This window comes from Vanessa cardui, chromosome 21, assembly GCF_905220365.1.
Source record: "Vanessa cardui chromosome 21, ilVanCard2.1, whole genome shotgun sequence".
NCBI lineage: Eukaryota > Metazoa > Arthropoda > Insecta > Lepidoptera > Nymphalidae > Vanessa > Vanessa cardui.
This window is the reverse complement of record NC_061143.1, coordinates 4,393,498-4,421,033: the sequence shown is the minus strand read 5'-3', so window position 1 is coordinate 4,421,033 and position 27,536 is coordinate 4,393,498. Positions and strand designations below refer to the sequence as shown.

The 27,536-nt window shown below is 35.6% G+C and overlaps 1 protein-coding gene across 3 annotated transcripts; it reads right to left on the bottom strand.

Annotated features, from left to right (window-relative positions):
• Positions 1 to 1,227: 1,227 nt before the first annotated feature.
• On the bottom strand, positions 1,228 to 27,281 carry LOC124539037 (ubiquitin carboxyl-terminal hydrolase 8). Of its 3 annotated transcripts, XM_047116346.1 has the most exons (19): positions 26,997 to 27,281; positions 26,683 to 26,913; positions 26,301 to 26,431; positions 24,550 to 24,712; positions 23,109 to 23,265; positions 22,319 to 22,463; positions 19,593 to 19,693; positions 17,863 to 17,982; positions 16,892 to 17,017; positions 15,906 to 16,035; positions 15,239 to 15,375; positions 14,609 to 14,701; positions 14,121 to 14,246; positions 5,861 to 5,991; positions 5,614 to 5,713; positions 5,106 to 5,231; positions 4,027 to 4,221; positions 2,770 to 3,113; positions 1,228 to 1,546 (listed from the first exon to the last, which is right to left on the bottom strand). In XM_047116346.1, exons 1-19 carry the CDS (start codon positions 27,092 to 27,094, stop codon positions 1,444 to 1,446), a joined length of 2,757 nt encoding a protein of 918 aa, XP_046972302.1. In that variant the 5' UTR covers positions 27,095 to 27,281; the 3' UTR covers positions 1,228 to 1,443. The 3 variants fall into 3 exon arrangements, with proteins under 3 accessions (XP_046972302.1, XP_046972303.1, XP_046972304.1); XM_047116347.1 differs by lacking the exons at positions 15,239 to 15,375; positions 15,906 to 16,035; positions 16,892 to 17,017; ... (6 more) ...; positions 26,683 to 26,913; positions 26,997 to 27,281 and adding an exon at positions 15,080 to 15,083; XM_047116348.1 differs by lacking the exons at positions 14,121 to 14,246; positions 14,609 to 14,701; positions 15,239 to 15,375; ... (8 more) ...; positions 26,683 to 26,913; positions 26,997 to 27,281 and adding an exon at positions 7,384 to 7,953.
• Between the last annotated feature and the right edge of the window lie 255 nt (positions 27,282 to 27,536).

Here is a 27,536-nt window from a genome sequence, read left to right as displayed (position 1 = left end):
TACAGATTATGTTACAGTTTTAAACTAATGAATTGACTAAACATAGACAATAGCAAGATGATAGAGGATAAGGCGGCAGTTGTATAACCTAATGTTGTAAATATTTTACATCAAATCACAACAAATATTATTATTATATAGTCACGATACGAATGAGTTTAAAAATTAAATATAAATTATCATTTTGGTGTTCATAACGTCTTTCCAACGACTAATTAGTAGGCATGTGTCCGATATATCGAAACTAATCTAAAATTGGATGTCGTCGGAATATCAGATGTTATCGATTGTATGTTGACGAGTAACCGTTTTCACCGCATCTAAAAAACTGTGTATAATCTTCTAGTACGTCAAAGCAAAGTTCGATAATATTAAACTCATGCAGTATTCGCCCTATCTCTTTTTAACTTTACAGTAACCCATCTGTGTGAAAGAGATGAAGCGAAAGTTAAGTCGATTTCGATATCATATCTGGGTAAATCAACTCACTACTTACTTCCATACAATATTGGTCGCATCCGAAAAAACTTATTAAAATGGTTTTTTTTAATTTGAGAAAAAGATGAAACTGATGTGTTTTATCTCTTTCTCACATATCGTACAATGTTAAGTTAAACAAAGATGGCGATATCTGAAATCGTATGTCAACACCGGTATTTAATCTAAATATCCGTTAAACAATCGATATCACATAGTTCGAATATCGTACATGCTTACTAATTAGTAGTAAAAATTAGTAGATATTTAAAATTTGAATAAAATCGTTGGTTGCGTGATAGTCAAAGGCATAGACAATGGACTGCATCGATATTCATCCTCTATACAGAGACAAAGCGACTGGTTTAGTTATCTCTTATAAGGGTAACCATATTCGCACTAAAATGCGAACCTACAAGATTATGTTAGTTATAACTGCATGGTTTTGCAGTCTGTGTAGGTAATTAGAATCTAGAACATTCGTAGTGTCAGACGCATACAAAAAAATATCTCCGTCTCCCTCACACTTAAGTCGAGATATGAGAAAGGTTAACTATTCATTGACAAATTGAATTAGTCCGATTGATAAATACGTCATTGCCTTTGATAATACTCAAAACCGACTTGAAGTTCGTTTCAAGGTCATATCTATATCAAATAGATATGCGTTTTAAAAAGAGTTAACAATAAACTGAATATTTAAAATTGTTCCATATTGGTATCGGCAAAATTACCTTACGAAACAGGCAACTGTTTTTAAAATTTGATGAATATCTATACACATTTAAAAAGAATTGTAACCGTAGACTCATCCAATGTTAAAAGTTAGTAATTATTCCATCGTAAACGCAATAAAACGTGTAACATTTTAATACAATTTACGATATTCGTTTCCCGTAATACATTAATCAAGTACCCCCAAGTGGTGATCGAGAATGGGTCGTGTGCCTAGAGAGTGGTGGGGGATCACGAGCGCGTACACGACGTGTAGAACAGAATGTATGCGGCGCTGGAGCGCACCTCGCTGGCGGGGATTTCTGTCACCAGGTGGTCATCATATTTGTACCATCTGGGGGCAACAGTGGCACGATGTGGTAATGTCCTTATAAATAAACACTGATAGGCTATTTGACAATGCGAAAAATAAATCGTGAATTATTGTAATCAGTTATAGAGTTTAAAAATGGTTATTTACTAACGAAACTTAAAAATGATAATTAATTTATTCAAAAATCAATTAGTAAAAATGCATTTTTTTTAAACGTTTGTCACGTGACACAAAACGTTCCTGATTGGCCGAGCTTATGATGAAGTCACTTTCTTGTAAACCTTGCTTTTGTACTGCATGTACCACAGATTAAAATACAGCAAAGTGACGTCACCGACCCCATTGCAGCGCCATATTGTCCAAGTATCGTTTTCGCACGTTATTTAAATATGGAATTTTTAATGTGATATTTTTTGGCAAATATGTACTAGAAATAAAAAAATCTTCTTTTACTGGGTCACTTAACGTTTACTAAATAATATAAAATGGATTTTAAAAACCAGTCAAATAGCCTATTGTCGCTCACGGCTTCGTTTTAGGGGTTTGGTTATCATGTGTTGAGCAAAAAAGTAGCGTATGTCTTTGGAGTTCAAATTTGCTTCATACTAAATTTCATCGAAATCGGTTCAGCGGTTTGGTAGTAAGACAGACAGAGCTACTTTCACATTTATAATATTAGTATAGGTTTAGATTATTACGTAAACACGTGGTGTCCTTCTTCTCCTAGGAAGGCTTGCTTCATAGAAAATTTGATCATCATTGGTTCAATAGTTTAAAGAGCAACAGACATACATACTTTCGCACGTCTAATTTTATTACAGAAGATATTGCTTTGAGATAAATAAGCTTTGACATCATCAATTTAACAACCTTAATTTTTTCAAAGAAAAGATTTTTGTAACTCGCCTCCAAATAACGCTGCAGCATTTCAGCAATTTATACTTATATTCACGGGATGTATTTTTCAAATTAAAGGAAAAAACTAATAATCTTTGACGACCTCCGTGGTCGAGCGGTGTGTACACCGGTTTTCACCGGTACGCCACTCTGAGGTCCCGGGTTCGATTCCCGGCCGAGTCAATGTAGATTACCATTAGTTTTTTATGTTGTCTTGGGTCTGGGTGTTTGTGGTACCGTCGTTACTTCTGATTTCCATAACACAAGTGCTTCAGCTACTTACATTGGGATCAGAGTAATGTATGTGATGTCTCATATTTATTATTTATTAATCTTAGAATACTTACTTTCCGTATACACTGCTCTTGCAATATGCAGTGTAATGCCCCCCCTCCATTGACCCGTAATGGTTCGACACAGCGTACAGATTATACAGGGGGTTTCCGGGACAATCCAGCGAGAACTGCCTCATATCCAGGTCTTCCAGTGGAAAGTCTATGTACGTCTGTTTCTTTCTGTACGCGTTGCACATGTACTCCTTGGGGTCGACGTAGAATCGCTTGAAATGTATGACCAGAACGGGCGGCAGTCGTGATATGTCGAGTTTCTTCACTGCGTCGCGTTTCTCCTTGCAGTTGGGGCAGTTCCAGCCCGGTATCGTCTCGCCGTTCAGGTATAGGTTTAAACAGTCCTGGGTATTAAGAATACAGAGACATCTTATATTATGAATAGATTAAAACACGTGATTGTCCTATATGTTCTTAATGACTGATATTCAATCGCTAAAAAGCTGTATGGTTGTGTTTTTGTTTGAAAGATGAGTGTGCCAGTATAATTACAGGCACGAGAAACATTATCTTAATTCCCAAGGTTGGGGATGTATAGCATAACATGTCTTATAGTGCTTTTGTCTATGGCAGTCGTGACCATCTTACCATGGTTGGGTCATTAGCTTATTCACCAAGATTTGTCATATAAAACAATTTCTTTTTTTATTCGAATCTGATGAAACTTTTGAATATACAAAATATTCGTCGCTCAATATTAGGGTTTTACAAAGATTTATTTTACCCATTTGAAGAACGGGTGAAAAGCTAGCCATCATTAGAAAATAAGAGCACGTCAAAATCAAAATCAAAGTATACTTTATTCAAGTGGGCTTGTACAAGCACTTTTGAATCGTCATTTAACAATTAAGTGAAGTTACCACCGGTTCGGAAAGTAGATTCTACCGAGAAGAATCAGAATCATAATAGTAATATTGTTGAGTCGAGATGGCCCAGTGGTTCGAACGCGTGCATCTTAACCGATGATTGCGGGTTCAAACCCAGGCAAGCACCGCTGTTTCATGTGCTTAATTTGTCTTTATAATTCATCTCGTGCTCTGCGGTGAAGGAAAACATCGTGAGGAAACCTGCATGTGACAAATTTCATAGAAATTCTGCCACATGTGTATTCCATCAACCCGCATTGGAACAGCGTGGTGGAATATGTTCCAAACCTTCTCCTCAAAGGGAGAGGAGGCCTTTAGCCCAGCAGTGGGAATTTACAGGCTGTTGTTGTTGTTGTTGTTGTTGTTGTCACAGATAAGAAAGGGCACTGACTGCGAGCGTGCAGCGTGCGGCGTGCGGCGGCAGCTCGAGCGACAGGTTGGAGAACGAGTCGTAGGTGGGCGAGTGCGCCAGGCACACGGTGCAGCGCACTGTGGAGCGGATCTGACCGTAGAACAGCCGCAGCACCAGGCTCTCCTTCGACTTCGTGTACTCGTGCCATGCGCGCTCCGACGCGCCCAGCGTCTCCTGCACACAACCGTTACTCGCTACTCTGGCCTGCGGTTCAGTTCACGCAGAAGGAGCCGGACTTACGGGTCAGGAGGCCCAGGGACCATAGAGGAGAGGAGACGCCGGAGCAAAAGTTTGACATTTTCATATCAGTTAGACAGGTTTATCAATAGTATGTTTACTCAACGGTTAATAATTTGACTATATCTAGATATCTACACATATTTAAGCAGCGTCTCCTACACACGACCGTTACTCGCTACTCTGACCTGTTTCAGTTCACGTAAACCGAGCCGGACTTACGGGTCCGGAGGCCCAGGGACCACAGAGGAGAGGAGACGCCGGAGCAAAAGTTTGACATTTTCATATCAGTTAGACAGGTTTATCAATAGTATGTTTTATGATTATAATTTGACTATATCTAGATATCTACACATATATAAGGGCACGGGAATCTCCTCTCGTGTTGTCCCACTTGTTCTCCCCTAAATCCGGCTCTTTGCTTATAAATTGGAAGTACAGGGAACACAACTTAAATGTAGCATCGACAAAGTTCGTAAATCACCGATCACATCCGGATTAAGTACGCTATCTCAAATTATCAATATTTATTTCTTATATGAATATGACCTTTACACAAACGTAATAACTTGTAATATCATATGACCTAATATATTCGTCAATTTGACACGTCTATTTCAAGACATCTATAGCAAAGAATAGCGTCGAATGGCGCGATAGGGAGCTATTTCTATTGGTTGCGTGATTCCACAGTAATCGGTTTTGTTCAATTTGCCGATGCTACACCTAAGTTGTGTCGTTCTATACCGATGCAATGATTTTTATATAGGCAGATAGATAAATAGGCATGTTAATAATATAGTCAATACATAAATTCTCACCTTGTGTGGTGGCTTGATGGTGAACTGAAGATCGAGGTGGAGCCAGTCCATGAGGATGGTGAGGAACTCGTGCGAGTCCTGCTGCTCGCTGCCGCGGAACGCTCGCTGATGTTTACCAACCTCGTTCTAAATAGAGGGACATTTTGTATACCCAAACCGGACCAACATTAATGGATCTAACTTCCTTTTTACAACCAAACAACTAATAGAACATAGTATGCATCGCTTAAGAACCTAGCAGTTACCAGTTTGATTTTGTTATTGACTTTCATTACTTTGAAATAAATAGTAGGGTTAAGCTAGCCTAATAAACAGAGGATGATAAACTGAACCGAAGATCAAAAATAGTAGGACTAAAACTGGCCAAAGATTATTTACAACGGTAAAGGAAAATATGACGACCAAACCGTGCGGATTATTTACAGATTATTTTCTTTACTTTAATTGTGTGGCAAATTAATGGTGGGTACCTAAAATTGAGCAAGGACTGATATATTTTAATCCGTACCCGTAAATCTTTAGCAGCGATGAACCGATACTGGCCGGACCACAGCGCGCGGACCACGGCGGCTAATTCTTCCGCTATCGCACCACGCGTGCTGTGTGACCTGAGGGATTAAATATTCCTATCGATTTTTAATCGATCACATTGCACCTTTTAAAGCAACCGCAATATGCAATACATCTATAAGAACCTAAATTCTAAAAACTCTAGTCTCTATAATATCTTACCCACAAAATATGTTTAAACTGACCTGTTAATATGTTCAAGGTATTGTCCGTTGCAGAAATAGGTAAAAAGTATAGCCGTGTTGTTGAGGCACTGAATTATCGAATTCATGTAACACGTATTCCCAAGATTCTTCAGACCTGTCAACCCGCGACCCTGGAAATTTGTCAGTAATATTCTTTATTAACTTTATGTAAGTGATGTATACGATTTCATTTCGTATGTTCATTGTGAAGTACATTGTGTATTGTTGTGTGAGTGTTAAAGAATCTTCTCGTTTGTTTGAAGTATACTCAAGAAGATAAAATTTGAAGAAGATTTAAAGTGTTATAGGCAAATAGGCAGGCCTAGTCGTAAAAAAGTATAAGTCAAAATAAGATTTAATATTCTCGATTTCTTTGTAGATATTTCGTCAGTATTTAATAAACAAAACCCTGAGTTTACTATTTTTATATAAATACATTTCGGTTAGCTTTAGTGTGACGTAGCAGGAGTTTAGAGGATAAACTAAAGTATTGTTTTTGGTAGATGTTTTGTCTTTGGTTTTAAGGATAACATTAGACAAAGTTTCTGCATCGAAATATGTTGTGATTTTATCAACAATACATATTGATAGGGTACAACAGGTTTTCAATATTTTATGGAGTAGGTATTTTATGAATATTATATAGTATTATCACAGTCAGAAATCAAAATTTACCAATTATTTACTTAGGCTTTAAAACTAGATAAATACAGTTTGACACTTGTATTCGCGGGAAGTATTTACTTTGAAAGGGAAATGTTATACAGACTTTTAGTATACAGGTTTGGTTGCTTGTGTCCTCCAAAAGGGGCAAGATGAAATATTGCGAAAACTTTAATTTTGTTAACAAAGCATTACCTAACGGCACGCAATGGAATGAAGTGTATAATTAAATCATGGTACGAAAATTGTAGGCATTTTTTTAAACTTGAAATATTCCAGTGTTTTTACGGACCAAATAGATCAGACTGAAAACTGAAGGTAGCATTTCTTTACTTAATCTTTTGAATCCTATTCCCCTTTCATTATAATTTAAATATTAATATACTGGAAGCCCATTTTTGTCATAGTGAATATGGGACACTTAGAAAATCGGTTATAGTTTCATTTTGAAGAGCCGTAGATGTGCAGAGATAATAAATAGTTAATTCGAGAGAGCGGCAATATTTACTGGCCGTATATATAGAACTAATGTATTTGACATTAAAAAAAAAAAACATTTTAAATTGTTTTATCAATTTACAATGAAATGTAATCAAAATAAAACCTGTTATAGGATTTGAAGTAGGTACATACTTCAAAAATGATGTATATCTGTGTCGGAAGTTCGTATGACAATAATCAGTGGGATCAAATTATTTAAATTTTGTCTCTTTTGGGTAAATAAGATCTAATTACTACGACAGTCGAATAAAAACTATTTTCAATTAGGGGACGTCATTTTTTTTTTAAATAAAACCATTGTAAAGTCTTTGTGTTGTGTCAACTTATTGAGTAATAAATGAATACAAATAAAAACTCACTCTTTTGAAAAGCCATATGATGTGATTTTGCGAGTACTTGAGCCTGACCTTGACCTTTAACACCATAGTGGCCGCGTCCAGCGGTATACATTTTTGTTCGTAGCGGAGAATGGTGGAAACTTCTTGTAATATTTCGTTTAAAATCCGACCACTCTTTTTATCCAAATAACAATTGACTGTCGCTTCGTTCGAAAATAGAACAGCCTCAATTACAAGGCCTTTCCTATTTTTATTGTTTATGCGTTTCAACTTGTACTAATCCTATTACGACTTATTAAATTATTTTAATTATAATTTGTGATATTAAACGCGGAACAAATCAACTTTATAACGGTTTCGTTTTGTATTTCGACAAAGGGAACACCAAAACAATCAACACTATTAAATATATCATGAAAATTGTCGATATAACCGTCGCCAACATTTATTTACGATTTTGTTTTTGTTAAATTTAAAAAGAGCTTAACTCGCACCTTTGATTATAAATTAATTTGAACTTTGGGGACTAATCTTAGGGACTTTTATCGGTTAAATATGATTTGTTACATTTATAGACAATGGAATAAGTGTTAACTGATCGGACAAGTTGCTGTGACCATAGTTGTGTTGGAACTGAAGCACGTGTCCAATGCAGGGATAACTAGTAAGTGGGGTGGGTGGTTAGGGCGGTAGGGTGACAATGTTTTAATGTAGACATTTCTCATTTTCCTAAATAACTTTAATTAAATTACTTCTTATACATATTAGAATGATTTACAAAATTTAAATTTAATTTTACTTGAGTATGTTGTAAATTGGTGCAACTAAATTTGATTAAATGCTTATTAATTTACAAGGAATATTGTGATGTGTTGTCACCCTATATAGGGGTAATTGTACATTGTGGCGCGTGGATTACAGGGCTAAATAGGTTGTCCGTACGTTCGTTCCTCTTTTCGAGGCGCACCTTGTTTTGTTATCGTTCGGTAAATGTTTTTGACTTTGACAAAAAGCAAAAAATGGCTTTTTAGCTTTGTTATGTTAAAAGTATGATTAGATGATAATTACTTCGGTATTAGTTATCCATTGAATTTTTAAGGAAATTTATAGAAATTAAATATTAAGTATTTAATTTCTAAATTATAATTTGTACCACACATGTTTGATAATAAAATAAAAGGACTATATAACTTTTACTTTTATTAAAAAATATTACGTCTTATTTCAGAGTTTTTGTAGCGTTAACCAAGCTTTAGACCTCATAAACTCAGGGCATACGTTTCCACTATAACGACCCGTAGTTATTTTTAACTATAGCAAATAAGTAGACCTTTATTAAATTAATGAATAATTAAGTTATTTTACATATACATCATGTAAAACTTTCGAGTGTTTAAATAATAATATTGGTTAGTATATTTATTTACATAGAGGGCTAAAGGCCTCCTCTCCCTTTGAGGAGAAGGTTTGGAACATATTCCACCACGCTGTTCCAATGCGGGTTGGTGGAATACACATGTGGCAGAATTTCTATGAAATTTGCCACATGTAGGTTTCCTCACGATGTTTTCCTTCATCGCTGAGCACGAGATGAATTATAAAGACGGTGCTTGCCTGGGTTTGAACACGCAATCATCGGTTAAGATGCACGCGTTCTAACCACTTTTTCACCACTTTTTCTAGCCAATTTTTTGTTTGCAACATTGTCCTTAGCCTTAGAAACGTACCATAGATCTCCATCGAATTTACATGTCATTCTTGTTAGATTAACGATACAGTTATGTTCGTTCGCTCGCGTGATAAGAGTTCATTTCATTAATACTATGGCTGTGGAAGAATTTCTTTCATTACTACGTCGGTTATCGTCCATTAGAACAATTGACTTTTTTTATTTGTAACTTTCAATTAAACGTCGAATCAAAAGTGAAAGCATCATAAAGTGTTTACTGTTCTATTTTAATGAAATATAATGTAATCACACTGCTGGGATAAGTTCTCTGTTTGAAGATGACTTTATTTTACTAAGCTGTTCTATAGGGGCCGAGATGACCCAGTGGTTAGAACGCGTGCATCTTAACTAATGATCGCGGGTCAAACCTAGGCAAGCACCACTGAATATTCATGTGCGTAATTTGATTTTTATATTTCATCTCGTGCTCGGCGGTGAAGGAAAATATCGTGAGGAAACCTACATGTGAATTCCAGTAATCAAATTGGAACAGCGTGTTGGAATATGTTCCAAAACGTTCTCCTCAAAGGGAGAGGAGGTCTTAACTCAGCAGTGGGAAATTTACAGGCTGTTTTTGTTGCTGTTGGTCGAATACGGATTGGATACACGTGTGGTGGATATTAGTCTAAAACATTGAAGCTTTGATGTTTTTTGATTGTCCGGGTTTGAACCCGCAATCGTTCATCTAACCATTGGGCCAGCTCGGCATAACAATAACAGTAACACACTAATACCCAATAATAACTAGGCTACGTCAAAATGTTGATCTGTGCACATTCAGTAGGCTTTCAAACACCACGTGCTTGTACATATATTTGTAGGGTTTCAGTCGCTGGCTTAACCGGACACGGTCAGTTACATTTGACTAGTTCACGCCACCGGATATGTTTGTTATTATTTAAAAAATATTACATTTGGGATTTTATTTCTCTTTTACGCTACAGGATTGAAGGGTTATCGAATTTGATTGAAACACTCCTGTAACGACTGGGATTTATCTTTTTTTACCGTATATACGAGTATATGTACTAGTAATCACCCGTGGCTTCGCGTTTATTCTGAGCTGAGCTGAGCACATGTGCATTCCACCAACCCGCATTGGAACAGCGTGGTGGAATATGTTCCAAACCCTCTCCTTAATGGAAGAGGAGGCCTTATCTCAGCAGTAGGAAAGCAATAATTTGAAGGTTGCATAGCGATATAAAAAGACACAGGTTCAATTCTGACCTCTTGTGTTTTTACAGCGTCCTCTTGCACAAGCTTTAAGGAAAATTGTGACGTCAATAGGAATATTAATAATTCTTAGATTATTTATTTTTTTAATTACGAATATAGAACATATTTGATACATAGTTGAGCTAATCACGGGGTTTAATTGAAATAAAAACTTTCCTACTATTAATCAGTCGGCCTTAGAGGTTTCATACAAACAAACACATCACATGTGTACGTATTACAGCACTCAGTACACTCACGAGACCGACAATGTGACTCGGCGGCAATCTTTTCGACACATCAGCGGCGTGCGGCCACACGTGCACGAAATCACAAAATTCGCTTAGTTTATTGGTTTAAATGCGAAACGAGAGATTCATTTCCATTTGTGATTCCATTAAAAACTAACAGCCTGTAAATTTCCCACTGCTGGGCTAAGGCCTACTCTCCCAATAATGTGAGTTAGTGGAATTTCGATGAAATTAGACACATGCAGGTTTCCTCGCGATGTTTTCCTTCACCGCTAAACACGAGATCAATTATAAACACTAATTAAGCACATATATAGTGGTGCTAGACTGGGTTTGAACCCGCAATCATCGGTTAAGATGCACGCGTTCTAACCACTGGGCCATCTCCGTTCTGAATCCAAAAAATGGAAATGATTCAATTTAACTATTTCAAATTACGAAATAGATATTGGACAACATCACATACATGACTCGGATCCCAATTTAAGCTAAAGTACTTGTGTTATGGAAAATTAGAACGACGGTACTACAAACACTCAGACCCAAGACAACAAAGGAAGCTAATGAATTTTCTGCATCGAGTCGGCCGGGAATCGAACCCGGGACCTCGGAGTGGCGTATCCATGAACACCGGTACACAACTCGATCACGAAGGTCGTTAATTATAATAAATAATTGAACCACCAATTGGAAGAAGGGAATAAACGCCATTTTTCGACATATTCACTTTTATACACTCTTTCATTCTTTAGACGTAGGGCTAAATATTAAACATTTAAGGCAGATCTGTCGGTGAATAAATCACGATGATTCTTAACAATCATTGATGTTCTATAAGTTTACAAGTTGAAAGCAAGAAGTTATGAAGTTTTTTTTTATTATCTCCGTTCCTTTTTTTTGGATTTATTCCCTTCTTCTAATTGGTGGTTCAATTTCAATAAAATATACACGAAATGCGATTACTTTTCTTTTTCTAGACATTGGACGTATTTGAAACTAGCTGTGCCCGCGTTTAACTTTTAATGTAATGCAGATTTTGTGATATTAAGTCGTTTGTATGGACAGTATTTCGACATTGCTTGTCTTAATTATTCTATTCTATATAATTAAAAAAGCCTAAATTACTCCTTATTACATCAGCTATCTGCCAGTGCAAGTCTCGTCTAAAACGGTCTAGCCGTTCACATTAGCTGGGACAGACGAAAATTTTCGAAACCTTAATTACTTATATTGATATTATATTCAAATTCCATGTTGTCGGTTCATTGGTAACAAATGTGCCACATTCTCGAAGCTCGTATGTGAGTTCAGTAATCAGGACCTACAAACCCGTTCGAAAAATTGAGAGTGAAATTTTATGTGCGTGCACAAGATGACAAGAACGCTACGTGAAGTTGCTCGCAAAACCGCCAAGATAGGTCCCAAGTCGCTCGAAATAGACAACTTCACATCTTATCTTACTTTACAAATCTAAAATTATGTATGTTTAAATTTGTGACCAAGTGTTATATACATAATTACATTTACCATAATTATAATTTTATTATAATCAATAAATTGTAATTAAAACTTCTCACGCGTGTATACAGGCACATAGTTTGTTATTATTATTAATATTATTCTAATCATGTTATTACATAGCCTATCTATTTGACAATGCGAAAAATAAAGTGTTAATTATTGAGAGAGACAAAACTCTCCTGATTGGTCGGGCTTATGATGCTTGCCTACAATATGTACAACAGATTAAAATACTGGCAAGTGACTTCACCGACCCCATTGCAGCGCCATATTGTGCAAGTAGCGTTTTCGCACGTTATTTAAATATGGAATTTAAAATATGATATTTTTCGGAAAATATGTACTAGAAATTAAAAATATAGCCAGTCATATACCCTATTGTTATTATTCTATCAAATGTAAATGCAATGAATACATCAACGTTATAATCCCAACTTACACTGTGGATAATCCTATTCGGACATATTTAAAACCAGATACAGTGTTGTAGCTGTCTACTTATAATACTAAAACATTTTCAATCATAATATTAATTATTATCGAATATTCCACCCATAAGGTAGTAAGGTTTCAATAAAGAGTTTATTATCGTTATAATCGTTATATATAACTTGGTTTACGTGGCGTTCGTATGTAGTCTTGAACATTCTTTGTCATGTTTAAGGAAAATATTCCTTATAAATCACCCCATCCTGTTAAAAAATCGTATAGACTATTGAATGAATGAATTATTCTTTATTGCACACCACAAACAATACACAAAAAAAGAAAGTAACACAAAATTAATAAAATACAAAAAAAAAAAAACAAAAGAAGTACATTAAAAGTGTTGTACAACGGGCGGACTTATGGCTTATTAGCCATCTCTTCCAGACAACCCAATCAAAACTATTCCAATGTAAGTAGGAAAAAAAGGAACAAAACTTAGATTTACGTATATCTTGAGATAATCAACCGTAATTGATTAATATGTTTAGTTTAATACAACACCATTGCACTTATTTTGACAGTAATTTTACATCCAAAATTTCGATAACAGTTTCGTTCAAAACGCCATATATTCTCAAATTCATAGATTAATCAAGCTCTCGACCAATGATATCGGGTCAATTTGCTATTAAATATTGTTTATTTGGCTTTTTTCTGTTATAATTGGAATAGAATATACGTTTTCGCTGATCGATTTCAGATTTAGACAGCGACTAGGAAACTTTGTTTTGTAATACGTAGAAAAGTATTAATTAAATATAATAGAGGACGACCAAGGAAACGATGGATGGATTGTGTGAAAAATGGTATGGTTAGAAAGAATGTTACTTGTGAGATGACGTCTGACAGAGAAGTATGGAAGGAGAAGACATGCTGCGCCGACCCCAAATAAAATTAGGATAAGGATTATATATGGAATTCGTAATAGTATAGTCTAAAGAATATAACTATAGCCAATTGCTGCTATACGTAGCAGCATACGAAGCAGAATAATCAATAAGGTGACCACTCATTTTTAATAACCAAAACGTATACGACTGGGCTCATATTAGTTTATATTTAGAAGTATAATAGGTTTCGGGATATAAAACAACAAATTGAGCTTAAACATTATATTATCGTTAACGCGTTATTTATTTATTATATTGTAAGAAACCCGAAAAAGATAAGGCTACGTGTACACGGTACCCTCCAATTACACCGCCTTCGGTCCAACTGTTTTTATTACGTATTTGATTAAAACCAGATACGACGCTGCCTTATACTTTAATCAAACAGTTTTTTAGTGAGCGGTAGGTTAAAATTTTCAACGTTAAGCCAACCGGGTCTATGCGTGTGTGTGTGTGTAACATGTGTGAAGTATGTACGTGTGTAGCAATGCTTTGTACGTGTGTTGTGTAACCTTGTGTGGATGTGTGTGTGTCATATGTGTGAAGTATATACGTGTGTAGCAATGCTTTGTACGTGTGTTGTGTAACCTTGTGTGCTCACGTGTGCGGTCACGTGTCAAGTGTTGCGTCCGTGTGTGCGTGCGTGCGTGCGTGCGTACTCACCACGTCGCCCCATACGGGCTGGAAGTCCCGCTGGTGCAGCTCGCAGGAGGGCGCCATCTTGGGGGGCGGAGGCTTCGTGCTTCGGTCGAACTGCGGGGCGGCTGACTCGTCCTCGTCCGATGACACCTGTGACCGGAGCGAGATCATTATATTACTATGTATTCACGACTTCTTTCAGTAGAGTAACAATTATTGATGCCAGATCCAGTAGGTATACAATATATTAATATTATATTCAGGGTGAAAGTTTAGCAAGTTCATAAAATGAATGTTTAAAAGGGAATCTCCCAATTGGATATACATATTTACAACTAGCGCGAATGGATGGTGATTTTGAATTGGAAACTTTTCCAGTCGAATATGTTAGCATTCTGAAGAAATCATCGGAATTGTTACCAAATATATTTTTTGTGTTTAACAATCCTATAATGTTGAATATTATCTTCCATCCTCCAAGGAATAGATCATCAGGATATGAAGTGACGTACCTTGGCGATGTTGGGCGACGACTGCGAGCGGTTGAGGCCGGTCGCGCCGGGGCTGTCCGTGGGAGAGCCCATGTAGGCGTCGCCGTCGTCCTCCTGCGGGCGAAAGCTTTAGTACATTGATGTCCGAAAATCCACAACAACGCGATTTCTCACACATTTTCTGCCTCGCACAACCACTTTGTGGAACCAGGCTTTCGCCGGCGGTTTTTCCGAACCGATACGACATGGGAACCTTCAAGAAAAGAGCGTACTCCTTTCTTAAAGGCCGGCAACGCACCTGCAAGTCCCCTGACGTTGCAGATGTCCATGGGCGGTGGTAGTCACTTTCCATCAGGTGAGCCTCCTGCTCGTTTGCCACCTATGCCAAAAAAAAAAACATTGGCGGGCGGGGCGCCGGGGGGGGGCGTGTCTTACCCGGCCCGGCGCGCGGGGCGGGGGCGGGGCGGGGCACCGGGGGGGGGGGTGTCTTACCCGGCCCGGCGCGCGGGGCGGGGGCGGGGCGGGGCACCGGGGGGGGGGTGTCTTACCCGGCCCGGCGCGCGGGGCGGGGGCGGGGCGGGGCACCGGGGGGGGGGCGTGTCTTACCCGGCCCGGCGCGCGGGGCGGGGCGCGGGGGGGGTCGTGTCTTACCCGGCCCGGCTTCCGCTTGGCGCGCGCCTCGGCCAGCTTGCGCTTGCGCTCGGTCTCCAGCGCCTCGCGCCGGCGGTCCAGAGCGTCACGCTGCGCGCGCACGGCCGCGATTCGCGCGCGCGACGCCGCCGCCGCCACTGCACACACACACACACAGTCAGCGACCTCACCCGCACACGCTCGCGACATGCCGTTAAACTAACGACACGTACTTATTGCGATATTTAGTTATGAATGTTATGATTATTTATTTATAGTCAAAATACCCTACATACATGACTAAGTATTTAAAAAAATACGAGACTGACTATTTAATCAAAATAATAAGGAAATGTGGCAACCTCTTGTCGATGACGGCGTTTCGCGAGACTACAAAGACCCGCTGGTAGTTTAAATACAGCTATCACACAGGCGTAGTGTTATACGACCAAAGAAACGATGGATGGATTGCGAGAAAGACAATATTGTTAGAAATAATGTTATTTGTGAGATGAGGTCCGACAGATGTATGGAAGGAGAAATGCTGCACCGATCCCATTTAAAATTGGGATAAGGGCAGGAGGACACGCGCAGTGTTACACGCGTTAGGGGCAGCTGTGTGACGCGCGAAAACGCTATGTTTTATCAATATCTATATCTTTTTTTTATTAATTACGATCTTAGTTACCCTGCACGTCGTCGTCGACGGGAATCTCCTCAGACGCCTTCACGATGCTCTCTGCAAGCTTCTCCGCTTCTTCTTTCTCCCTCCGCTGATACTCTTCGAGTTGTTCGCGGAGAGAAAGATTTTCTTGTTCCTTAACATTAAACGTTATTTATTGAGAATGTTCAAAACCTGACGATAGATCGTCAAATGCGAGACTAACTTATGTTGCTTTCGCTTCTACAGAAACATCTGTTTGAAGAATAGCGAATTCTTTCTACATATCACTTTATATTGATTTTTAACATAAACTTCCAAAGCCGTTTACGACGACAGCATGAACACAACAGAACACTATCATTAATGACATAAGGTAATATGCGACGTTAGTTATAATATAAAACTAAATGGACGCTCGTCGAAATAACATGTCACTATAAGTTGGCTATCAAGATATTAAGCTAGATCAAAGGCCCCTAACACATAGCGTGTTTTAAACTCGCGGACGTGCGTATACGCACAAACGAAATTTGATATAAACTCGCTATAGTCTACCACTCTGACCATTTGTATGGCTATCAAACAAGTTTCCACTTCACACGCGTGTTTGTAACGCGTTTTATTTTTACGCACAAAAACGCTGAAATAAATATCTCCAGCGCTGAAGATGAGCGTTGCTAAAACACACGTCGTTCACACGCTTAAAATACGCCATGAGTTCATTTCATTAAATATACAGAGTCTAACCAAAAGCACTACTATTGATTCTAACAAATAGAATTTAAGGGTTTCGAAAATACCATTAAAAATCATTCAATTTAGACGAAGAAGTAATACATTTTATATAGTATTGAGCACCCTGTATAAGATAACTGTCATAATTGTTATATAGTGAAATGGTCTAAGTATTAATTGGATATAGATAGATAACAGATAACCTACAGATGTTTTTTAACTTTAATAAAAACACAGAAGAAGTTCACGATTTACACGCACAAAGACATACATACCATGTCGTACTGTTTGTTCTCGAGTTGCATGAGCTGCGATATGATCTCCTGTTCGCGCAACTTGTACATGGCTCGCATCTCGTCACGCTGCTCAACTTCACGATGTTGCCGGATATCCTCCCAGTCCTGCCAATCAGTTCATGGAACGATGAAATTCTAATTAGGCATTTTAAAATAAGAATGAGATTCATTAATTTAAATTTGACATACGTTGTGATAACTGTAAACAACAAGAATATTTATTATTTATCTGTGGTATGATATTACTCCTTATGTTTTAATCAAACATTACATACATAATATAACAGCAATTTATTGTTAACTAACGGTCGCCCGCGGCTTCGCCCGCGTAGATGACGGTTCATAATCAGTCTTCTAATATCCCTACTGCTGATGCACGGTCACATTTGAAGAATTACTGCAACCGGCGCTTAGATCTATTGTGATAAACCTCAAATTCGTGATCACAACACCTCAGCCAGATGAAGATGAGGTTCTTAGGGTCGGAGGCCATTATGCCCTCTAAGGACCGGAGTTAGAACATTTTATAGTTCTATCTTTTATAGTATATATTTTTTGGAAGATTTTTTCCTTTTTTGTCCGAAAAACCCAAAATATCTTACGGAACCCTATTTTTTTTCAAAATAAAATTTAGCCTATGTTATGCGGGATTAATTTAGCTTTCGAATGGTGAAAGAATTTTTAAAATCGGTCCAGTAGTTTTTGAGCCTATTCATTACAACCAAACAAACAAAGTTTTCCTCTTTATAATATTAAGTAGTATTGTAGATTAATGTCCTTCTAAGCGTTTTCTGCCAAGTGTAAAATAAATCTATATCTATATATAAAGTAAGGTAAATCTAAGACAAATATAGGACTTTTAATCATACAAATCAGTAACTAACAATTGGGTCTGTCATTAACCCTTGCCAGTATCGTTAGCGCCCCCCCCCCCCGGCGGGGCGGCGTACCTGCTCGGCCTTGAGGCGCTCCATCTCGAGCGTGAGCGACGTGTCCGCGATGCGCTCCTGCTGTTCCAGCAGCGTGGCCACGCCGCGCGCGCGCTCCGAGTACAGCGCCAGCGCCGCCGACTGCACACACACACACACACACATACACAACGTATCATTACACGGTTTTGAAACAAAGTCGCTTACCACTTTCTGTACCTGTGTTTGCTTACTTTTTTTTTTATGGTATAGGTTGGTGGACGAGCAGATGGGCCACCTGATGGTAAGTGGTCACCATCACCCATAGACAATGACACTGTAAGAAATATAAAGTGTTCCTTACATCGTCAATGTGCCATCAACCTTGGGAACTAAGTTGTTATGTCCCTTGTGCCTGCAGTTACACTGGCTCACTCACCCTTCAAACCGGAACACAACAATACTGAGTACTGTTATTTGGCGGTAGAATAACTGATGAGTGGGTGGTGCCTACCCAGGCGGACTTGCACAAAGCCCTACCACCAAGTCTTACATCTAACATCTTTAAAATTAGGCAACAGATTTTGATGCGTTTTTTAAATAGATTCTAACAGAGTATCCCAGTATGCGAGATGGTCCCGTGGTTAGAACGCTTGCATCTCAACCGATGATTGCGGTTTTAAACCCAGGCAAGCAACACTGAATATTCATGTGCTTAATTTGTGTTTATAATTCATCTCGTGCTCGGCGCTGAAGAAAAACATCGTAAGAAAAGCTGCATGTATCTAATTTCATAAAAAATCTGCCTCACGTATATTCCACCAACATGCATTGGAATAGCGCGGTGGAATATGTTCCAAAAAAGGCTCCTCAAAGGGAGAGTAGACCTTAGCCCAGAAGTGGGAAATTTACAGGCTGTTGTTGTTTTTTAATAGATAGGTTGATTCAAGAGGAAGGTTACTAACTTATATATGGTATACATGTACAATATAGTAAAGAAACACTTATAATTTCAGAGATTTCTAAAGTGATGTCGTAAATAAACACATTTTTGTGCTTACATTGCAAACCCTACAAAATCAAAATAACATTATTGTAAAGGTCTTCAAAAGAAGTCAATCAAACTTTCTGTAGTATATTTTGAATCAAGGATTGCACCCGTGCGAAGTCGGGTCGGGTCGCTTAGTTTATTTTAAAATAGGTACGCTAACTCGCAAATGAGTCACCAAAAGTCCAACGCCCATAGGACATCATCACCTTAAGAAATAATAACCATCCTTACGATGTATGTTATTTTCTCTTTTGCCCTTTTTGGTGGAATAGGGAAATTGACAATGAAATTCATAACTATAATGCAGAGTTACACTTGCTATTAGTTCAATGTTACCAATTACTACCTCACACTCTCACACTGAATGGCGACTAGATACCATTTGTTATTTGTATATATCTTTATATTTGTATGTATTTATGTATGACTTTATGTATATATGTATGTATAAATGTATTTATGTACCTAGCTACATGTATGTAGGATTTTATGTACGTACTATATTATTTGTATCTATTTATGTAGTCTATTTTAAACCACCTACTATCTCTCTGTTGGCTACTACTCCATATCACCTCGGTTGTCTGGAAGAAATCGCTTTAAAGCGATAAGACCGCCGGTTGTACCATCTTTTCTTTATGTGTACTTACTATAAGGCTAATCTGTCTAATTTGTGGTGTACTACAAAGTATTTAAATAAAATAAATAAATAAATGTTTACCTTGCTACTCCGGTCTACGGCTGGCTCTCCAGGTTTGTTGACCCGATTAACCGGGGCCGGCGGTGGACTCAAATCCGAAAAGTTGGGGTAGTCGATTCCGTCTGAAATGACATAATTCCTTTTATCTATTGATTCTACCGTCAATTGTAATATCTGTCATCGTTTCATATTCAAAACTCTGTATCTGTAGAGATTAAATGTGATAGTTTTAAATTTAATTCAACAATATTTCGTTTTTTTTATGGTATAGGTTGGCGGACGAGCATATGGGCCACCTGATGGTAAGTTGTCACCATCACCCATAGACAATGAAGCTGTAAGAAATATTAACTATTCCTTACAACGTCAATGTGCCACCAACCTTAGGAACTAAGATGTTGTCCCTTGTGCCTGTAGTTACACTGGCTCACTCACCCTTCAAACCGGAACACAACAATACTGAGTACTGTTATTTGGCGGTAGAATAACTGATGAGTGGGTGGTAACTACCCAGACGGGCTAGCACAAAGCCCTACCACCAAGTAAATTGTAGCCATTTGACTGGATTTACTAAAAATATGATATTAAATGTCTTATCAATAATCTTATCCAACATATTGTAACGTAATTGTGGCGCACGTTACATGTTTCATCCATTTTTAAATAATTTCCTCAAAAAAATAATTTTAAATTTCTAACATAAGTTATCGGATGGCATCTGTCATTTGACTTTGACAATCATTTCTAAGGCTATGTTTATGCATAATTTAAAAATACCGCTAAATTTGACATTTAAAATAAAAATGCACTTTTTATGCATTATGCGTTCCTGACCTAATTGTGATTTATTATCTTTATATTATCTTTGAGATGATCTTTGACATTTGTCTAAGACCTCACTTTCCTTCCGCCTTTTAAGTCGAAATGTGACGCTAAATTATTTTCAAAGTTTTTGTAACTTTTATTTGGTTTAAACTATTGAATATTGTTGAAAATTGAAGTTTTAAGGCACGATATTTATCTTAATTTAAATAATTGGAAGTAAATCCACGTCGGATTACAAAAATTAATTTGGATATTTGTCGCCTCGTGGTAAGTCGAAAAACTTTCTTCGAAATTTGAATTTATTTCAATTGTTCTGTTTCGTAACAACGATTGTGGTTCTTTACAGGGAATCTTTAGAATATTTCCCATGATGCATTTTGTTATTTTTGGAAAATAACCGGGATTGACCGGGTAAGTTGGTTGAATTATTAAAGTGAAACTATAGATTTTCGAAATTCGTGTTAGGTTCTAATTAGAATTGTTTCTCTTTTGCAGTTATTTTCAATGGTTATTTTCAACAATTTTTTTCAACAGTTTATTTCCAATGGGTATTTTCGAAATTTATTTTCTACAGTTATTTTGTAAAACTGTATTATCGTGGATTATTCCTTGAATTATTTTCATTGGCTGTATCTTGAAGTGGAGTATTTTCAACGCTTTTCGAAGAACTTATGAACTTTATTTCTTTGGATATTTTGAAGTTTTGGACAGAAGCTTTCCTGGAGATTAAATTTTAGAAACCGTAAAGGAAGTGAAAACTTTATAACATTTATTTAACTTCTGGATTTCGGTATGTAATTTTTACATATTTATTTATACCGCAATTTTGGAACTTCGTGGGATTTAGTATACATTTTATAATCTTATGAAAATTTGGCATTCAAACTTTTTTTTAAAAATAATATTTATACATTGTTGTAACTTTATTTACACCTAATTCTAATAATTTATACTTGAATATTTTTTTTTGGAGAAACTTTTAATAACATAACTTAGTCTAACTTTAAAATATTTTTTGTTAACTTTGAAAAATTTACAATTTATAATATTTAATTAAATTTTATGTATTTTAAATGGATGTAAACATCCAGGCGCCCGATTTTGTTACTCTTTAAATTTAAGATTTTACAATTGTTAAAATTATTTCTTTTATATTCTATTCTTGTGAATAAATTAATTTATAACATAGATTTGCCTTTTTGTAAATCTACTTGTAATGTTGAAGGGTTATTTAACTGACTTCCGGAGCACTTTCTGTCGAGGATTTGTTTAATTTAAAAAACCTTGTCCAGCTCTACCGAATTTTTAGTTTGCCTCGAAGAAAATTAATATTTTTTTTTAAATGTAAATTTATTTTTAGCCAATTATATATTACAATTGGCCCCCTTCAAAATTTATTCATTACAATATTATTTAAACAGTCAAGCGATGCAGCTGGTACCGCTTATTCTGAACCTAATTACTTGGGACTTTCCCAATCATTACCATGCTATGTATGGCAAGCACCGTGTGTACACCATTTTTTATGGGTACTTCACTCCGAGATCCTGGGTTCCCGGCGGAGTCGATGTAGAAAAAGTCCATTAATTTTCTATGTTGTCTTGGGTCTGTTTGTTTGTGGTACCTTCGCTACTTCTGATTTTCCATAACACAAGTGATTTAGCTACTTACATTGGGATCAGAGTACTGTATGTGATGTCCAATATTTATTATTTATCTGCTTTGCTGGAACCAGTGTAACTACAGGCGCAAGGGACATAACATCTTAGTTCCCAAGGTTGGTGGCACATTGACGATATAAGGAATAGTTAATGTTTCTTACAGCGTCATTGTCTATGGGTGATGGTGACCACTTACCATCAGGTGGTGAAACCACGTGATCAGGTGCAATTTTGTCAAAACTAATGGCAAACATGTCTCACCTAACATGATATCATCAAGCGTGCTCTCCTGCGACGGGGGTATCACTTGAGGATTCGTCGTGAACGCTGGATACTTCAAAAGCCAGTCTTCATATCCGCCGCTTAAAGCGAGCGGTTGTCTTGAATATTGAACTTTTACATCCCACTGAAATGTAAAAAAGAGATATGGTTACACACAGAGTTATAATCCAAAAAAGTATTAAACAGATAAACTTTGACCTGAATTATATTATTGGTTTTTATAATCTGTGGTGTTAGAATGAGTTTAGATAAGGTCATACAGATAAAACAAAAATCGAATCGAAACCTAATTGGTTAGATTTTAACAAGTGTTTTAGCTGCACTACTATATTATTTTATCGTATTTAAATATTTAGAAACATAAATTGAAGTTTGCTTCCTCTTATAACCTTGAAATGAGGTTAAGAAATTTGAGGGTTGGCATGTTGAGGGCGACTAATACAGTTAATACTACCTTTACTAGCAATCTTCACATTTGGACTCCACTACCATTTACCAGCTAGTGGACTGAAGTGACATGCCTAAATGCCGGAAAATATTTAAGAAAAATATTTCTAAAAGAAAATAATTTATTTTTCTTATATAGCCATAACTAAAAGCTTTTTAGATTAGATTATATTAAAGAAAGTAAAATTAGGTGGGATTAATTTCTAAAATAATTCAATATTTATTTACTTATATAGCCTTTAGTTATCGCTTATTAGATAAAATAAAGAAAGTAAAATTAGACGGGATTATAGGTAAGTTTACCGTATTAAGTTAATATTACCTTAAGCAGAATAGTTTTCAATAAATGCAGAGTCATTCCTGGTATGAATGCTGTACTGCTCCAGTCCAACATAACAATTATATCCATGGACGCTCGTTCAGCCCACACCGGTTTTGAAGCCGCTGGCAAGCTCTGTTCCAATACATGTGCTGATTGTCTAGTTAGATAAAGAGTTTTGTTGTTAGATTTTAAAAAACTAGATATCTCTTGCTATAGAGGAACCCGAGATGTAGCCGAGATGACCCCGTGGTTAGAACGCGTGCATATTAACCGATGATTGCGAGTTCAAACCCAGCCAAGCACCACTATATATGTATATATGTGCTTAATTTGTGTTTATAATTCATCTCGTGCTCAGCGGTGGAAGAAAACATTGTGAGGAAACCTGCATGTGTCTAATTTCATCGAAATTCTGCCCCATGTGCATTCCACCAACCCAGAGAACAGTGTTGTGGAAAATGTTCCATACCCTTATTTAACTTGATTACTATATGTCATTCTTCATTATTTATTTTTTATATCATATACTAATAATAATAGAGAGAAGAAATGGCCCGGTGATTAAAATTCATTTACTTAATTTGTGTTTATAATTCATCTCATTCTCAGTGGTGAAGGAAAATATATTAAGGAAAAATACATGTGACTAATTTCAACGGAATTCTGCCACCTGTGTATTTACCAGCCCACATTGGAGCAACATGGTGGAATAAGCTCAACACTTTTTCCACAAAAGGAAAGGAAGCCTTAGCTCAGCAGTGGGATATTTACAGGCTGTTACTGTACTGAAAATTACAATTACAGTGAAACCTGGTTAAGTGGGACCTGGATAAGTGAGAAACCTCTATTATTGAGAACTCTAATGAGTTTCCGGCACTTTTTCATTAAATTACCTCTGTTAATGGGACTTTTTGAACCTTTAAAGGTTAAATGAGATTTGAATTGTAAGACTTTATCGATGTTTACCTCTATAATTGAGACTTTTTAACTCAATAACCTGTATAAAGTTTACACAAGTATTTTGACATGTCAAATATTGATAATAGAATTAATATAATAATATTTTTGTCAAATTTCTATCTAGAAACAGCTTTCAGCAAGTAGCAATCAAGTGGCAACAAACATAACCGATTATTTTAAGTCATAAGTTAAATTCATAACACCATAACTCTAAAAATGGAATAACAGCACATTTCAACCTCTGTAAGCGGGATCCTCTGTAAGTGAGACAACTATAATTTTAAACCTGTTTAATTAGAAAACTGGATTATAGGAAACCCTTAATAATTGGTATAAATGTCTTGGTCTCTTGAGATCCGCATTGGTTAATGCGGATACAGTGAAACCTGGTTAGGTTTCACTGTATTATCTTACTTAAATATTTTTCCACATATTTTATTTGCAGTGATGATAAATTATAATAATCACAAGCATAATTTACCCCGGTGATATACATTCTTGTGGTACACTGATGCAAGCTGGGTGGTTGATGTGGGACTCAATGTAGTCCTTTCCAGGCCTGGCGTCCATTATCATAACTTTCAACTTTCCACTTTTTAGTAAAGTGTACAATTGTTCACTTTTGATTGTCACTTCCTCAAGACCTGGAGATAAGAAAAATTGCAGTGAATTTAACAATCTCTATATCAAGAATATTGATTATAAAATCGGAAATTATTTATAACAGGCATTATTTAAAATATGAAACAACTTTTTGTAAACTATTTTGTAGAAGTAGAATTGTAACAATGGGCACCCCTGTAAGGTTATTGTTCTCTCAATTAGTAAGAAACATTGTGATTTCAAAATATCTGGGTTTATCTAAAAAGTATTCAAACAAATTGGTTGTTTGGAACAGACAGGTGAAAAGTGCAATATATAACTATGATCCATCATGCAATTATTTATATGAAAAAAAAAAACACAAAATGTATTATTACTATAAATATGTATTATCATTAAGTAAATTAAGGAACTAAAATAAATTTTGCAATATGTCTATGTGTTCTGAATAAATTTACTATTAAGATTGCGCTTGGCACCCATCACTATCAATAAAACCATTTTAATGTGTCTCCTACACTTTGTATGTGGGGCATGATACCAACAATCAATATTATTAGGCAGTAATAATTTTACATTACATCCGAATTGTATTATTTGAATGACTAAAAATTTAGGTAAAATAAAATATAGGAAATAGAAAATAATTGATATTAAATTTACAGAAAACCTTAACACAAATTACAGAGTTGCCTCTGTTAATAAAAGTGTTAATTTCAAATTGCTTAATACATTTTTGTGATAGTAAGTAAAATATTTATATGGCTGCTGTAGTTAATCATATTTATATAACCATAGAAGTGCTAAAATAAAATATATATCACTTATATGTTATAAGGTTTACAACCTTAAAAAATGTGTTGACATTACATGTTTTGTTACTAACATCTTATAATTAAGATAACTCTCAAAAGTTACTTATTTAAAATAAATTATTAGGCAAAGTCCAAATTGTTTAAGACATAAAACAGCCCCCTATAACAGTTATCATTTTCTAAGTATAGTGATCTAACCACTATGTTTAAAGAATATAAAAGATAAGATATATATGAATAGTGTAATATTTCATTTTGTACTCATAAAAGAATCCATTAAACTTAATAGTTCAACAGCGGTGCCAAGTGTTATGTAATGAACTTAGCTAAGTTTTGTATAGACTTAAGTCACATGATAGTTTTTTAATTACACTTTTTTTTATTACCAATAAACAAAGGAGGTTTTGTAACTAGCAAATATAAGCATTGAAAGATTATTTTTTTGAAATAACAAATATTAAAAAATATTTCAACTCATTACAAAAGCTAGTTGTATTTATGAGAGAATTTTAACAATGATTTATTAACAAACATAAACTCAAATATGCAAAGAAAATATTAATGTTAATAATAATGAAGTACTTTAGTTCAACAGAGCTGTAGTGTGATGAAATGGGTTTATTTAAATTTTTTACAGACTTAAGTCAAATCAAAATAAAAATATACTTTATTTCAGGTCCATAGTACTATTGAATTTCCACTAGTTCAAAATACAGATTCTACCGAGAATAACCAGCTAGAAACTCAGTTACACTTAGTTAAGTCTTATGATGAAGTAAAATATAATTAATAATTGTATTATTATAAGTGTTACCTGGTACTCCATGTGGGTCACTCACTACCACTGTTTCCATTGCTTTCTTTCTGTTTTCATCAATTTTTTGCTTGATTAATTCATTCTCTTTTATGTCTTGTAAGCGTTGCGCTTGTTCTTCTTTTTTATATCTGAAAATCAGAAACATAATCTAGTTTTAAAAGAAATTCATTGTAGTTGAAATATTGACAAATGAAGTGTAATGTTTTTGTCATTTTTTCAAATTTAGCTTTTAATTTTACTTTGTTTACTATTAAAAGTTTCTATGCTTTAAATTATTATTGATTTTTAAATGTTATAAAATTGTTACCTTATAATATTTTGATTTGATACTTAGTTTAATTGTATAGTAGTAATGTGTTTATTAAATTAAAAATTTTACCTCACAATTAAGCTATTTTTTAAATTCTCCGCTGCATCTATTGCTTTGTTTGGATTTTTTGTTCCAATCATACTGTTAAAGTAAGTCTTGTCTTTTGAATAATCTTTATCTTTGCTTATATACGAAACTACTCGTAGGTATTTCATGTACTGTACATAGGAATACTCCTCATCACCCTTTTCACGGGCCTCCTCTGCAGTTTCGAAAAGTTTTTGAGCTGTTTTGCATAACCTATAAGTGTAAGAAAACTTTGCTATTAAAATTTACAAACTTTTTTATTAAAATATTTTTAAATAATTGAATAAAAAACTTACATTGTAGCTCTTTTAGATTTAAAGTCAACATTGTGTAATTTATCTAAATCTTCGATACATTTCCCCAGATGGAGTTGTAAACGACGCGTCTCAGTCATTTTAAAATTTAATTAGCGAACACTGCAATATAATGAAATTTTAGAATAAAAGCCACCAGGACCTTAAACATCACATTTATATCGACTAATAACAGGTCCTCAAATTTATAGTACAAACAAAAATTAGGAATACAATAATAACTCTTCTGAAAACGTCACTATTTTTACATTAATGTCATTTGTCACTTTGTCAATAAAATATATACTCTATGGTTACGACTATGGCCATAACATTTGTTCAGATTCATAATTAGTTTTATTTTTGTTGAAAATATATTTTCATTATTCGAAAATGTTATTTTTTCAAATAAAAATATCAGTTATTAATTAAATACATTACATTTCAATGTGTTGACTTCTAAATAGGAATTACTATAATATACAATGGAAATGTAATTTGTAAAGTTGTAAATTTTTATTTATTTCAGTCAACGTTGAAAAA

Excerpts from the sequence above, each read along its gene's own strand:
- LOC124539037 (XM_047116346.1), bottom strand. The coding sequence starts at position 27,094 with ATGACTGAGACGCGTCGTTTACAACTCCATCTGGGGAAATGTATCGAA. Across the intron at positions 17,983-19,592 it reads CCGTAGACCGGAGTAGCAAG|TCGGCGGCGCTGGCGCTGTA; the intron begins GTAAACATTTAT and ends GTGTGTGTGCAG. Across the intron at positions 5,232-5,613 it reads TCGCTGCTAAAGATTTACGG|AACGAGGTTGGTAAACATCA; the intron begins GTACGGATTAAA and ends CCCTCTATTTAG.